Below are 16,200 nucleotides of genomic sequence, written 5' to 3'. Positions count from 1 at the left end.
ATCTGTTGTTCATATTTCAACATATATTTCAAAGGATTCCTGTATAGAACTTGTCCATCAGTATCTACTGTCTGGGATGGACAATACAGAGGCACAGTTAGTTGGTCCCAGAGTTGAACTGGAATAGAACGGGCTGAATTGCTTTTGAGAAGTTGGCGCAAAGCACCTTTACAGACCCCAAGCTCACCCTAAAAGCAAAGGCTAAAAAAACAAAAAACAAAAAAAAAAAACCAAAAAACACAACAGACTTACACGTTTGTTGCTATATGTCATTGAAATGTGGCGTATACCTGCTCCTGAGGAATGAAAAATGAGTAAGTACACAGAGCACAATGGAGAGCCATATGGCGAATGCGATCAGGTTGTAACATATCACTGACAAGGAATTCTCCCTCCTTCCCCTCTCCCCAAAAAAGTAGTAAAGGGTATAGCTTCAGTGGAAAAAAAAAATAGTCTTGGCTTTGGAATCAGGTGGTCTGATTTTACATCCTGCATCTCCCATCCTGTCCTTGTGATTTTAAGCAAATCATTTTACCTCTCTAAGCTTCGGTTTTCTCATCTGTAAATTGAATAGGGTGGACTAGATGGCCTCCAAGTTCCCTCCTAAATCTATAATCAAGAAATTGTATAAAAAGAAGAGAAGGTGGGCAAGAATTAGATATGAGCTGTGGACAAGCTAACATATTCCATTATTATACTTACTATGTCAGGAAAAAATGAGAAAGGTCTCTGAAGAAGAGGGTTAGCGCCTCTGTGGTAAACTGGGCTATTGACAGGAACTGTCCAGGATTGACCTATGAGAATGGATTGTGATCTCCATTGTTGAAGGGAACCCCCTGAATCCTTGATTTCAAAGATCCATTTGAGTATAGAGGGTGGTTAGTGAATGTATAATTCTGATTATACTAGTTATAGAATTCACTCATAGAAACAAAGGCTAACCTTACATACATACATACATATATATACATATGTATGTATGTATGTATGTATGTAATGAGGTACTTCTGGATTTAGAGCCAGACCTGTGTAGACACAGGAAAGCTAACTAGACTTGTCTGGCACTAGACCAGCTATGTATGCATAACTTTGGGCAAGTTTCCTAACCTCTGGCTTTCAAGTTTCCTTACTGGTAAATTGAGAAGATTAGATTCCTTTATTTCTAAGTTCCTCTTCGCTGGTCTAATTTTATGAATTGACACTATCTGGAATGGCACAATAGATAAAAACCTTGGGGTCATTAATTCCCTCTAAATTATCATTAGCTATCTTCAGCTGGTTAATTATTTTAAAAATGTGTTGTCATGTTTTTAATATGAATATGTGCTTTAGTTTCTGTTACTCAAAAAGAGAGGGTATTTTAAATTTAAGCAGCATTAACAATAATTTTCGGGGTGAAGGCACTCTTTCATTTTCATTATTATAAAAGTCTCTAAACTGTCCCTGCCCTATCTCTTCTTTCTTCATTTTATAAATCCTAATACAGTATTCCAAAAAGATGCATTTGACCAGACCAGGTCGTTTTCTTGCTCAAAAACCTTCAGCTGCTACCTTTATCCCACTTCTCTACCTTTGTACAGAACATGTAGTGAAAATGCACTCTTTTCAGATCTCTTGCTTTTTGAAATCTCCTTCCTTCTAGTCCTAGCTTTGATTAAGCCTCCAAAACTTTTTGGCCTCTGAAGCTTCCTCACTCTCCTCACTCCAGCAAAAGTATTTGAATCTCCTGCCTCAGATTTTGTTAAAATCATTTTGCTTGTATAATGCTTTTATATGTGTAGATGTGTCTCTCCTAGCCGTATTAAAGGCATTATCTCTCCTGTCCCTTGCCCCCAAATCCATTTGTGAACATTTTAGGTATTGGTTTTTATCTTTGTTTCCCTAGCACCTAGAACAGTGCTTTGATGACTATAGACCTTAACAAATGTTTCCTGAAGTAAGATGAAATGTCCGTGTGTAAGTTAAATGCTTTTCTGATTGGAGATAAACAAATTACTGGTTCTAATAAGAATGATATTTATCTATTTATATCTTTGTTTTTTGAGCAATAAGAAAAAGATCTATTTTAAGAATTGAAAATTATCATAGTTTGTGGAATATAATGGCAGTAATTAACCCAGCAGTAGGAGATGCCTGTTAAACTTACCATTCTTTCAGAGTTAACATACTCAGACCTGACCAGATCTTTTGATTTCCGGTCCAGTGGTTTTTGTTTTGTTTTGTTTTTTCACCATTTAACACAATCTTCTTGCTTTAAGAATATAACTAATTGTGGAGAGGATGAGGAGTTAATTAGGCATAGTGCTTGCATTTTATGTCTCTTTTCCATCTCTGGTGTTAAGTACTATAAACTTATCTTGACACATAACCCTGCACAGGATTTTGCGTATACTAGTGGAAAAATCAAATTCTTTAATAAGTCTGTAAATGCAACCAAAAAAAGCATAATCTTGACTTTTTATATTTTTCATGAGATTAAAAAATATCACCTATTCATTGTGGTTCTCCTTTCACATTTTGGCATCTTTTACATACCTTAGTGATTAATTGAGATGATTGTTGTGGATGTTCCTTTTAGCAGTGTAAATTACAGATTCTCCTATAAAGAAGACTTAATGATTGCTGACAGTTTTTCTGTTTGTTTGATGTTACATGAATACCAGTTGAATATTCAGGCTGTCTGTTAGTTATCCATCATTCTTCCAATGTTGCTAAACTACCACCCTTTCTAGTTCAGTGTTAATGGATGATATATTTTATTTATTTTCAATTTAATTTTTTTCAATCAATGAAAATAAACCTCTTGCTCTTCCGTCCCTTCATACCTTATCCAAGTATATGATGTGAGAAATTAGGTCTATTCCTAATTTCTACCAAACTGCTTTTCCTTTTGGGGTTTATCAAACATTAGACTCCTGTGTTCATTTGTTTCTGTTTTGTTGTGTACCTAGCTAGTGTTTTCACAGTGACTGAACTCTGTTTCTTAATCATTACCAAATTGTTTTGATGAGTATTGCGTTGAGATCTGGTGTTCCTAGGTTTCCTTCCTTTCCATTTAAAAAAAAAATTCCTTCAGGATTTGTGACTTTTTTGTTCCTTCAAATAATTTTTAAATTATTTTTTTCTACGTTTATAAAGCAGTCTTTTGGTAGATTGGTATATAATTGAATATGTAAGGTTATGTAGCATTACACTTTTTACTATATTGACTTGGCATAAACAATGTTTCCCCAGTTATTTAAAGTTATCCTTTTTTGGTGTAAGATATTTTATGTTCATAATTACTTTATACTTTGTGCAGTTTTAAAAATAGAAAAAGAATTTCTCTTTCTCTTCCTGGTAGATTTTGTTGGTAATCTTTAGAAATGCTCATAATTTTTTTGACCTTTTTTTTTAAATTTAATTTTTATTTTTAGTTTATAACACTTAGTTCCACAAGTTTTTGAGTTCCATATTTTCTCTCCTCCCCCCTCCCCAAGAGAGCATGTAATCTGACATAGGTTCTATATATACCTTCACATTAAGCTTATTTACACAAAAGTCAAGTTGTAAAGAAGAATTATAACCAATGGAATGAATCATGAGAAAGAAGAAACAAAACCAAAAAAGAGGGCAAATAGTTTGCCTCAATCTGCATTCAAACCCTGTAATTCTTTCTCTGGATGTGGATGGCTTTTTTCATCATGAGTCTTTTGGAGCTGTCTTTGAACCGTGTATTGTTGAGAAGAGCCAAATCTATTAAAGTTAGTCATCACAGATACTGTGTGTCTATAATCGTGTGTTAGGGTTCTCCTGGTTCTGCTCCCTTCACTCAGCGTCAGATCATGCAAGTCTTTCCAGGTTATTAGGAAGTCATTCTGCTCCTTGTTTCTTATAGCACAATACTATTCCATTATATTCATAAACCACAACTTGTTTAGTGTTTGAGGCCAATTTTTAACTAAGATTTTCCTGATTGCAAGTTAGGTGCTCTATCCCCTGTGCCACGTAGGTGCCCCCTTATAACATTATATGATTTCCCAAATGCAATCTAATGTACTATCTTCTGGGCCCCATTCATTGTCCATTAGTAATTCTTGTTTAATATACATGCACTCACTGAGTACATTTTCCTTATAATTCCTGCTTTTCCTTATAATTTTTAATTAACAGTAATATTTCCTTGTAATCTGTATTCCTCGTTTGCTTTTTCCTGTTTGAATTGATGCCTGAAAGAAATGTTTTGCCAAAATTGCAGAATATTTTTCTTCACCTGTAAGATTATTTAAAATGTAGTATTTACATATAGAAATAGGATCGCAGATTTTCACTATGTTGATGTACCAGAAATGATGTGGTTAAATAGAGACATGCAGATAATGGAAGGTAAGATAAATAATGTACTGTATTATTATTGGGAAGTTGAAATTTATTTGCCTTAATATTCATTTACAAAACTGTCAGTCTTTCTAGGACATTTTAAGGGTACTGGTTTCTAATTTCTAGAAATGTCACTTCTATGATTTTTTTTCCTACAAGAAACATTTGAAACAGTGAAACATTAAAAATGTTTAACTCAGTAAAAGTAGAAAATGGTTAGAAATTGCTAAGTTATTGAAGGAAGTATCTTAGTGTTCTAATATTCTAATATATAGATTCTTAAATCTGGTCCTTTCAAGTTTGATATCTAAAAAAACTAAATTGTTTAATTATTTGGTAATGTATAGATGTCTGATGTGAAATTCTCTTTTTTTTTTCCAGTGCATTTGAAACGCCACTTTATGTTTCGAAACCATCTCTGCTTAGTTTTTGAAATGTTATCTTATAATCTTTATGACTTGTTAAGGAACACAAATTTTCGAGGTGTCTCTTTGAACCTGACACGAAAATTTGCACAACAGATGTGCACTGCACTGCTTTTCCTTGCAACTCCAGAACTTAGTATCATTCACTGTGACCTCAAACCTGAGAATATTCTTCTCTGTAACCCTAAACGCAGCGCAATCAAGATTGTTGACTTTGGCAGTTCTTGTCAACTAGGACAGAGGGTATGTATTGTTCCACCTTTTAAAAATAGTAAGTAAATAGATTGTTTAAATAGGACTTGAACCTCAGCTAATTTAATTTTTTCTTTAAGAACACAAGATCTTTAAATATGGATTAAAAGTTTGATTACTTTGAAAAAATCATGTCTGTTTTTTAAAGTATATCATGATTTAATCTCATAAAGGTCAATAGTCTTTAAATGAAAGCCATTTTAGAAATAATAAAAATACTACATTTCATTTGTACTTAGAAGTATTTTCAGACATTTTTGCAAAAAATGCCTTTCTGTAGTTAAAAGGTGACATTATTAATAAATGTTCTCAGTTTGTTTGAAACGATTTGGCAGACCTTTCTCCTCATTTAAAAACTGTAATTGTTTTAAATTTGCTTATACACTCAAGCAGTAATAAATTGGGATTGAGAAGAATGTATGCTTTGTGCTTCCTCATAAAAACAAAAAAACAACTATCATTTTTTCATATATACTTCCTAGAGGAAGGGCAAAAAAGTCAGAACAAAGACCATTACTCTGACCATGTTTTCTAAATAAGCCCTTCATTATATTCTTAGGGATTCTTAGTCCCTAGTAGGTTCCTTAGGATTAATAACTGACATGAAGCATCCTACATAAACATAAAGGCGCTAAAAGGGAATTTTGAAAAAGTGAAATAAATTTATAAGACATCATAGAAATAGAACTACTACAGAAAGTATCTTAAAGGGTAATGTGAAACTAAATTAAATCATATTAAAAAGATCCATGCATTAAATCATCTCATCCTGGCTGAAGGGTGTTTTAATGCCAAGGTACTAAGCAGAAGTGTCACTTTATCTCTATTTGTAAGTGGCACTTAGGAGCCCTGGGAGGGAAGGGGTGATAAACAGAGTCCTGGAGGGGTAAGGGAATCACTACCTGGTGGTCACATTACTCTGTTGGGTCCCTTTGCTGACTCTTTGGGAGGATGGCCCATGACTTTATTCTAATAACCACTCCCACCCTCTACTTAATAGGCAGTCAGGCATTATACATTTATGAAGTACTTCTTATGTGCCAGGTGCTGTGCTAAGACATGGGGGGATACAGAAAGAATCAAAAGACCCCCAGTCCTCAAGGGGCTCACATTTTAGTGGAGAAGATATAACAAGCAAACAAATAAGTACAAACAAGCTATATACAGGATAGAAGAAATTAATGATAAAGAGAAGGCACTAGAAGTAAGGGGTTGGGAAAGGCTTCCTGTAGAAGATGGGATTTCGTTGGGACCCAAAGGAAGCCAGGGAAGCCAGTAGGTAGAGATGAGGAGGTGTGAGGGATAGCCAGAGAGAATGCCTGGAGGGAAGAGATGGAGGTCTTGCTCATGGAATAGTAAGGAGACCAGTGTCACTGGATTGAAGAGGAGGTGGAGGAGAATAAGTTGTAAGAGAACTAGAAAGGAGGGAATGGGGCTAGGTTATGAGGGATTGAATGGCACACAGGATTTTGTATTTGATTCTTAAGGTGATAAGGAGCCACAAGAGTTTATTGAGTGGGATGGTGAGTATATAGAGGGGAGGGTGACATAGTCAGATCAGCACTTTTAGGAGGTGACCAAATGCAGAATGGTTTGGAATAGGGAGGAGTTGAAGGCAAGCAGACCCACCAGCTGGCTAATAAAATAGCGAGAGGTGATGAGGGTCTGCACCCAGGTAACACAATATCAGAGGTAAAAAGAGGGCATATTTGAGAAATGTTCCAGAAGTGAAATTGGTGGGCCTTAGCAACAGATTGGTGGGTTTAGGGGACAGGGATGAGATAGTGAAGAGGGGAGGATACAACCTAGGTTTTAAGACTGCGGAGAATGGGAGGATGGTGCCCTTAGCAGTAGAAGTAGGGGAGGGCTTAGGGGAAAAGATGATGAATTCAGTTTTGAGCATGTTGAGCTCAAGATACCTACTAGATATCTAGTTTGAGATGTCTGAAAGGCATTTGGAGGTACAAGACTGGGGGTCAGCAGAAAGTTTGGAGCAGAATGGGTAGATATGGGAATCATCAACATAGAGATGATAAACCCATATGAGCTAGTGAAATCACCAAGTAAAGCAACATAGAGAGAAAGGAGGGCCCAGGACAGATGCTTGTGAGACATCTGTGGTTAGAGAGGGTAGCTTGGAGGGTAACATCACCAGCAAAGGAGAATGAGAAAGAGCAGTCTATAGGAGAATCAGGAGAGAGTGGTGTTCTGGAAACCTAGAGAGAAGAAAATATCAAGAAGGAGAGGATCGTCAAAAGTGTCAAAGGCCACAGAGAGGTCAAAAAGAAAAGGATTGAGAAGAGGCCATTGGATTTAGCAGAATTAAGATTATCGATAACTGTAGAGAGAGCAGTTTCTGTGAAATGATCTGGCTGGGGGTATTGATTGTAAGGGAGAATGAAAGTGGAGGCTCTTGTTGTAGATGGCCTTTTCAAGGAGTTTGGCCACAAGGGCAGAAGAGTTGTGATAGTGGGGATAAAAGGATCAAGTGAGGATTTTTTGAGGATGAGGAAGACTTGGGCATGTTTGTAGACAATAAGGACACATCCACTAGACAAGGAGAGATTGAAGATAGGTGATAGAGTGAGGATGACAGAAGAGGCATTTTGTCAGAGGAAATTGGGACAGAATAGAATCATTTCTGTAGATAAAAGCGATTTACCTTAGTAAGGAGTATAAAGCCACCTTTTCATGTGAAAGATAGGTGAAGGAGGATATAGCGGCAGAGTACATCTGAGTGATATGAGATGGGAAAGAGGAGAGGAGGGAGCTCATGGTGAATGGTGTCAGGCAAGGTTCTCAGCTAAGATGGTTGGGTTAGAAAGCATCCTGGGAGATTTCAGGCGGGATGTATAGGTTTGGAAGAGCCACTGTAAAGAGTGGAATAGTGAGTTAATAAGATGTAGAGGGATCAGAGGTGTGGTTGAAGAGTACCACTTGGTAAGGGAAATGAGAGATAGGATTGGAAAGTCAGCAGATTATAATTAGATGAAAGGATCTGGGAATTTTTGAACATGGAGGTGGTGCATTTATGGGTCATGTCAGGCAAGGGTATGATCATCTTTGTGGCTGACATGAATGGAAGAATAGATCATGGGAAATAAATAGGTCGAGGAACTAATCCATTACGGTTTTTGAGGAAGAATCAGTATGTGTGTTTAAATTCCCAAGTATGAAAACAGGTGTTAGAAAGGAGAGAACACTTGAGGCAGGTCCTGAATTCATTGAGAAAGGAGCAGTGACCTGAAGTTTTGTAGACATCAGCTACCAAGATTTTGATTGAGTGATGGATATGAATGGCATGAACCTCAAAAAAGGAGAAGTTATTGAGTAATAGAGGTGAAGGGAGAACCTGGAAGTGGGACTGAGAAGCAAGGTGTATTCCAGGGAATACACCAGAGAACCAAGGAGAATGAGTAAAAAATGCAGCCAGTAATTGAAAGTGTGGCCAGGGAGGCTGTGTAATCACAAGGCAACAGATCTCAGTCGATAATCAAAATTCAGCCATTTCTTATTCTGGTTTTTAAGTGTATCAGAATCCTTATCCCAACTCTGACTCACCCTGATGAATCCCTCAGCAGTAAGGCTACCGTTTATTCCTCCAGCTTCTAGGGGTACCCTTGCCTCTGTCTTAATGGCCTCTTCCTGCTGCTTTTTCCATCTCTGGAACCCTAATCATATCAATATAGCCATTGTTGCTGAAAAGAGCATGTCAGTCATCCCTCTTATGGTTCCTATCCTGTCTCTTCCTAAACCAAAATATGTGTTGCAGAGGTTGGATGAGATTTTAATGCCATCAGCTTAAACCCCAATTTGAATTACCAGTGATTAGTACTCCAGTATTATTTAACTCATTAATGTCAAGTAGATTTTGCAAAGGGATATTTACTGAGAAGTTACAGTAAGAAAAGAAGTACAAATATTTCCTCCCCCATCACCTAAGGACAAACTATCCCCTAATATCTCTTTGTCCCCTTGGGAAAGTGGGCTCAAACTTACACCAGCTTGTAATGCGTTTGCCCCATCAAGTTCTTTTCTGACTATGGCATAAGTGATGGAGTCCCTCTCTTTTTTTACAACCTGGCGTCTTTACTGCAAGAATATTCTACTACTTGGCTGATTTTCATTCATTTCTATCCTGAACTTTTGCTCCATGACTTCAAGCTCATTCTGTTAACCTTTTGAAACTCCCGGCATCACATCCTAGTTCCAAACTCCTTTATCTAAGAGTAAAAAAGAATAGATACAATAGAGACATAAATACCAGCAGGGCCCTGGTCTTATGAGCAACATGGCGACAGCCTGGTTCATAGATAAGGGCTCTCTCCCCGTGAAGGTTTATAGCAATCTTTGCTGTCACTTGACTGCCACCCTACAGGAAAAAGTGCATTGGAGTAGATTTTCAAAGCCTAGAGGAGCAAGGATTGCTATCTTTTGGAATGAATGAAAAAGCGTTTATTAAGCACTTTCTTTGTGCCACACACTGTTCAAAGTACTTGGTATACAAAATAAAGAATGAGACAGTCCCTTCAGGAACTTATGTTCTAATGGGAGAGACAACACATTTATTATTTTAATTTGGGAAGAGACAGGGTGGGGAGTAGAACCATAAGGGAGATGATTGACATGCTCTTTCCAGTAACAATAGCTGTATTGATATGATTATGATTCTAGAGATGGAAAAGGCAGTGGGAAGGGGCCATGAAGGCAGAGAGTAACATCCAAAGGCCCAGGATTTGCATGGAGAGAGATGGTATAAATGTTGGATATAAAGCATATGTGAAGCCATCTCAATATATTGTGCCATGAGACACTCACTAATTTGGATAGCAGAGGCCTCAGATCAAGAGTCCCAGAGCTGAAAGGGAACCAAAATATCTGGGAGGTGCAGTTGCAGAGCAGAAGGCAAGAAAAGTGTGATTAGAGAAAATAGGAAACAAGGAAGGATGTATTTATTTCTAAAAAAGTAATCCATACCATAGGGGTCCTCTAATAGTTCTTATATGAGAAACTAGCTTAAAGTGAGGTAGTAATACGAATTTAGATGTCACTTTAGTTTGAGGGACTATGAATTTCAGGGAACTTTTATGAAGAACCAGAATCTAAACCCATTTTTTCTAATATCTAATTCCATTTCTTTTCCCACAATGCCAAGTATTTATTAAGTCCCTGCTACATGGAGCTGGGAGTCCTAGTACAAAGAAGCAACAGTACCTACTCACCAAAAATTTACATTCTGATGGGGGAGTCTGGTTCACATATACATATATTCAGCATAGATATAAAATGAATTAATAAAAGTATATACAGAATAACTAAATATTGTCCTGCTGCACTCATGCATATTCATTCTCGTTCTCTCTCTCTCTCTCTCTCTCTCTCTCTCACTCTCACTCATCTACCCTATTACCTGATTTGAAAGCAGCAGCTATGTTAAAAAAAAAAAAAAACAAACCACCAAAAAAAATCAACCAAAAACAACTGCCTCATGTAAAGGCTTGTTATTCTTGAAGGAAAAGAGAAACACAAGCAGTTACATAATTTGCTATGGTACATATTCCATATAATAACTAGTGAAGGCCTGAAAAGGGGGTCTGTGGTTGCTTTGCTGTAGCTCTAATGTTAACCATAATAATTCACACCGTTTTTGGAAGCTGAATGAAGGATAAGGTAGTTAGGATGTTTTATTTTTAGGAAGTAGTTAACCTTTTTCTTTTCTTTTTAGAGGGTCAGGGTGTGATTAACCCAAAAGGATGCATTTTAATTTGGGGCCTTACTTGGGGAAACTTAAGTTTTTGCTTTAACTGATACGAAGTGAACTTTAGCCATAAAATCTAGCTTCCTGTATCTTATAATGTAAGGTAAACAAAGGTTCAAAGTTGTTTTTAAAAGTATTTTTGTTAAAAACTACATGTGTCAGTAATTTTTAAAAAATTTCTTAAAAATTCAGCTTTATCAGATTATAATAGGGGTAGGGATAGGGTTATAAAAGGACTTTAAGGGAAATATAGAAATAATAAAAGAAGATCTTTCTATCAAACCATTGTAAAGCTAATTCAGAACAGGATTCCTTAAATTTCAATCACAGCCACCCATTTGACAATATATCCTAAAATATTTAAATAATTATTGTGTGTATGTCAGGTTAACCAAGCAATTCCCATAGCTAATAATTCACTTCATAAGTACTAAGGTCTTCCTTGCAAGGCTAAAAGTTTATTTTAAAGTATTTTGCCTTGGTTAACAAATATTATATAAATATAAATAAAAATGCTTTTATTTCTAATGCTTATGCTGTACTAACTCTTGGTAATCATGTATAAAGTCTTTAACAGTATCCTTCAATACCTCCCTCAATTGCAGATGTAGGGAACTGTGGGTTTGGAATACTGCAAATAATATTTTACTTTTTCGGTATGTTAATTTTCTGAACTGTACTTTCTCTTTTTTTAAAAAATTTATTATATGAAATGATTTTCTGGGAAGGAAAAGCTATATTGAAGAATGTGGTTTATATACAAACAAGATATAAATAAAAAATTAAACGTCAATATTTTTAATAAATAATTCTTCAAAATATAAATAGAACTTCGTAGAGGAATTTGCCAATTATAATTCCCCTTTAACATTAGCCAATGCTCCTAGTAGTTTATTTATTACTTAAAATTGGTACAGGTCAAGAAACTAAAAATTCCTTTAAACTTTTTTTTAATTATATTTCAGATATACCAGTATATCCAGAGTCGCTTTTATCGCTCTCCAGAGGTACTACTGGGAATGCCTTATGATCTTGCTATTGACATGTGGTCCCTTGGGTGTATTTTAGTTGAAATGCACACTGGAGAACCTCTTTTCAGTGGAGCCAATGAGGTGTGTAATTGATTTTTTTTCCCTATCATCATTAGGACTTTGTTTGCCCCTCAGAGAAGTATATACTAAATTGTTTAAGAAGGGATTTCATGACTTACCATGTTGTTTAACTAAATAACATAATTGTTTAAATAGATCCTTTTATGTTCTCCTTTGTTTAATTTTATGTTATCATTGCCACACAACAGTGAGTTCAGGATTGTTAAATGTGAATATGGATATTTAAATTGGTTGATCAAATAAACAATGACTGAAGCAATCAATTTGGCTTGAAATGTTTGAGAAGTATTGCTTTATGAATTTTAGAGATATTAGGCATCATGACAGAGAACTTGAATGAAAATAACAAGAGATGAGGTGGTGAGTTTTGAGTAGCATTTAAGAATGGATAAGTACTTAACAATACATTTTGGATCCTTGCCCAAATAGCACATTGTCATACTATTGGTAAATTTAACTCTATCAATATTGATGTTCTTGTTATATAAGGAAATTGCATCTGAATAGAAAGATACCATATAGGTTCTCCTAGTAGAGTTAAATAAAGAAATTGATAGAATCAGCAACAGGAGACATTTCAATGGATGCTGGGTCATTTTGCCTTTCAGTATTCATGATGCACATACACAGGCTGTCATGAAAATAATTGCATTTTATGGGTCTACAGATGATGAAGAGTTTAATAGAGAAATTTTGTAAAGAATTTGATGAAATTCTCTAAACCAAGTCAATAAGCTTTCATTAAGCACCAAAAAACACTCCCTGCCCTTGATGACCTACATGGTCCAATAGGGGAGGCAAAATACAAGCAATTTTGTACAAACAAAATATACAAAGAATAAACAGGAGATAATAAACACAAGGAAACTGCTAGAATTAAGTGGATTCTTGTAGATGCAGTATTTTAGCTGGGGCTTCCATCTAAATCAAGAAGCAAGGGTGAGAAAGGAGAGAGCATTACATGCATGAAGGACAGCAAGTGGGACTTCCTGGAGTCAGGAGATGACGGTCTTGTTTAAGTTCTTAGGGAGCCACTGAAGTTTGTTGAGGAGGGAGAAGACATGATTGGATCTGTGCTTTAGGAAAATAACTTTCACATCGGTGGATGATGAACTGGAGTGGGGAGGAGACTCCTGACAGGAAGATCAACCAGCAGGACAGGAGTGAAGAGATAAGGATCTAACCCAGGGTGGGGCAGTATCAGAGAAAGGGGAAGGGGGTGAGGTTGTATTTGAGAAATATTATGAAGATAAAATCTACAGACCTTGGCAGCAGATTGAATATGAAGTGAAGGTTGTCAGAGTGAGGCCTTGAAGAGGACAACTAGGTTGTAAGCCTGGAGCAATGGATGGTGGCCTTCACAACAGTAACAGGGAAGTTTGGAAGGGGGAAAAGGTTTTGAGGAAAGATAATGAGTTCAGTTCTGGATATGTTAAGTATGATATCTACAGATATCTAGTATGACATGGCTGATAGGTAGTTGGAGATACAAGATTGAAGGTTAGGGCTGGATTAAGTAAATTTGAAGATCAGTGTAGAGATGATAATTGCATCCATGAGTGATGATGAGATCACCAAGTGAAAGAGTATAAACGAGAAGAGAATCCTTGGAGGACAAGTTGCCCCCTATCAATATGTTAAGAAAATATATGATATAATCTAACCTTAGAACTAACTTTTTCACTACTCTTCTGGTTAGTAACATTAGTCAAATGGGTATATGTGCTTATCAAAAGTATGTACCACTGTAGCACTTATGCACAGTAGAAATGGAAGAGAGATTTCTTGTGTATTATGTTTGCTAGTACTCCTTTTTGTGGATAATCCAATTCTACCTGCATTAAGGCCCAGAATACTACAGAACCTTTTCATTAATGTCTGTGACCACTCAAAAAAACCTCAATTAACATTCCACCAAAGAACTAAATACAGGAAATATGCTTATTGTCCAGACTATGACATGCAGTTGGTGGTTGGGGTTTTAGCACTTCTGTTTGAAACAGGCAATACAGGTAGCCCATAAGCTAGATCTGTAGTCAAATAGGAGAAAAGGATTATGTTAGATTATATTTTGGTAGTTGTATGGCATTTTCAAAAATCCCAAACTGCTCCCTGTGCCACAAACAATCATTGTCTTGGGACGACATCATCATCAGCAGCAGCAGGATCATCATCTCAGTTTCTATGCTTTTCAGTGTGGCTCAGATAAAAATGATCTTGAGACAAGTCATGATCCTGATATTATTTATATTTAACATTTACTCCATATACTGTTGTACAAATGGATAAAATAGCTAATTTTTTAAAAATTGAATAAAAGTGTTAGGATGAAAATACATCTTCTGTAGGATGTATTCTCGGTGCAAGTTGTAATAATAATTATTATCATAGTTGTTATTATTGCCATTAGTATTATCATTTTCTCATTTTGATCTTTTTGATAGTACAGATAGAATTGGAGCTGTGTTGTTACTACTACTACTACTACAACTACTACTACAACTACTACTACTACTACTACTACTACTACTACTACTACTACTACTACTACTACTACTACTACTAGTGATATACTTAGTGTTACTGATGTTCTCCTTACCAGATTAATTGGCTATGAGTCATGATAACATCATACTTTCTGAAAAATAAAAAATCACAATTGACCCAGATAGTGATCAAAAGCCTCATGGCAAGGTTAAATAGACTACAGCATATTTCAGTGCCTTTTTCACAAGCTTTAAGTAAAATATATTATTCTGAAAATGTTTGGTCAGAAAAGATGTGGGCCTGTCAAATAGCAATAGTGAGTGCTAAGCTGTCAGTCAATGTGTCAATTCCTATGTGCCAGGAATGAATAAACCCCAATGATAGACTGGTATCCATGAATTGTTAAAATACCCAGTAACCCTCTTGGGAGAAAATGTATTTGACCCTTATAGGGAGAAATTGTGTGTCTGGGCTGCAGTTTGTGCTGGTAGAAAGAATACATTGATAAAATCATGGATCCTGTGAAGGATTGAAGTTTAGAACCGAAAGGAATAATGACATAACAATATGAATTATTTGGAGTTAACCTGACTTCATAAAGAGGAAAGGGATCTCTAACTCAGTATTCTTATTTTACAGATGGGAAGGCTAATGACTTTAGAGCTTTAATCATTTGGAAAAGAAATATTACTAGTTAGTTCGAAAATTGCCTTCAAATGCTGGTCTCTTGACAAGTGCAGCTCATCGTTTAGGAAATAGCTTTTTACTTTCATTTATATCTTGTTCTTTTTACATTGTCTTCATTTCTTATATTCCCTTTGACCTTTTCTAATTAGTTATAAAACATACTTGTTTTTCTTCTTGAGGCTGTTTTTAAAGCCACTTTGTGAGTGTTACTTCTTCCTCTTTCCTTTGATAAGTACAGTATCAGAGGAAGGATTGGAATCTGGTTTTGACCCAGATCTGGACTCCAAAGGGTTCTCTCTACTCACTACATTATACAGTCCCGCCACAGACACTTGTTTATGTAAATAAGTTTTCTTTTTTAGTAATTTATCTTTATAAAGCACTGTGGATATGGTACTTAAAAAAATCAAGAATTAGTCTTATAATATAAATCCTACTCTAAGAATGAATCACTGCAACATGCTTTATAAATTGTTACCCATACTTAAAGACCTTTATTGATTCAAAAAGTTTTTTATTAAACCCTTTTAGGAGTAGCAGTGAACAGAAATGATGGTGTTATATATAGCAGAAAGTATGTTTCTGACTTGATTATTGCTATTTTACACAGGTGGATCAGATGAATAAAATAGTGGAAGTTCTGGGAATAGCACCTGCACATATTCTTGACCAAGCACCCAAAGCAAGAAAGTTCTTTGAGAAGTTGCCGGATGGCACTTGGAACTTAAAGAAGACCAAAGACGGAAAAAGGGTAAAAAACTATGTGATAGATCAGTATTTTGAGGCATGTCTTTAAAAATATTGTTTTCATTCGTGTTACCTTTTAGTATTTTACCACTTATAAGGATTGATTTCTCTGTTAATCTTTGCTTGTTATACATACGTATTATTAAAAACAAATATAGTTGTTTTGTCAATATTTTACACTATTGTTAAAATTATTTGATTAATGCTTAGGATTAACTTAGGACTAAAATTTTAGTACTCTTTCCCTATCATCATTATTTTCATCATCATCATCTGAAAGGTCTTACTGCCACTATCCAAGCCACTGGACTTCATTTCAGTGGAAGGATGAAGTGTGATCTTTGTTTCTCCGAACAATAGGGAAGTTGTGGTT

At 35.8% G+C, this 16,200-nt stretch overlaps 1 protein-coding gene across 3 annotated transcripts in view; it reads left to right on the top strand.

Moving 5' to 3' along the window:
- The window catches only part of DYRK1A (dual specificity tyrosine phosphorylation regulated kinase 1A), a 217,338-nt gene that overhangs the window by 192,797 nt on the left and 8,341 nt on the right, over positions 1 to 16,200 (top strand). For all 3 annotated transcript variants that reach the window (XM_036744390.1, XM_036744389.1, XM_036744391.1), the window contains 3 exons: positions 4,741 to 5,027; positions 11,760 to 11,906; positions 15,691 to 15,831. In XM_036744390.1, the coding sequence (XP_036600285.1) occupies positions 4,741 to 5,027; positions 11,760 to 11,906; positions 15,691 to 15,831 (575 nt within the window). The remainder of the gene's footprint in view (positions 1 to 4,740; positions 5,028 to 11,759; positions 11,907 to 15,690; positions 15,832 to 16,200) is intronic.

The sequence above is a fragment of the Trichosurus vulpecula genome, chromosome 2, assembly GCF_011100635.1.
Source record: "Trichosurus vulpecula isolate mTriVul1 chromosome 2, mTriVul1.pri, whole genome shotgun sequence".
Classification (NCBI taxonomy): domain Eukaryota; kingdom Metazoa; phylum Chordata; class Mammalia; order Diprotodontia; family Phalangeridae; genus Trichosurus; species Trichosurus vulpecula.
Note: the sequence above shows the minus strand (reverse complement) of the source record. Positions and strands in the feature narration are given on the sequence as shown.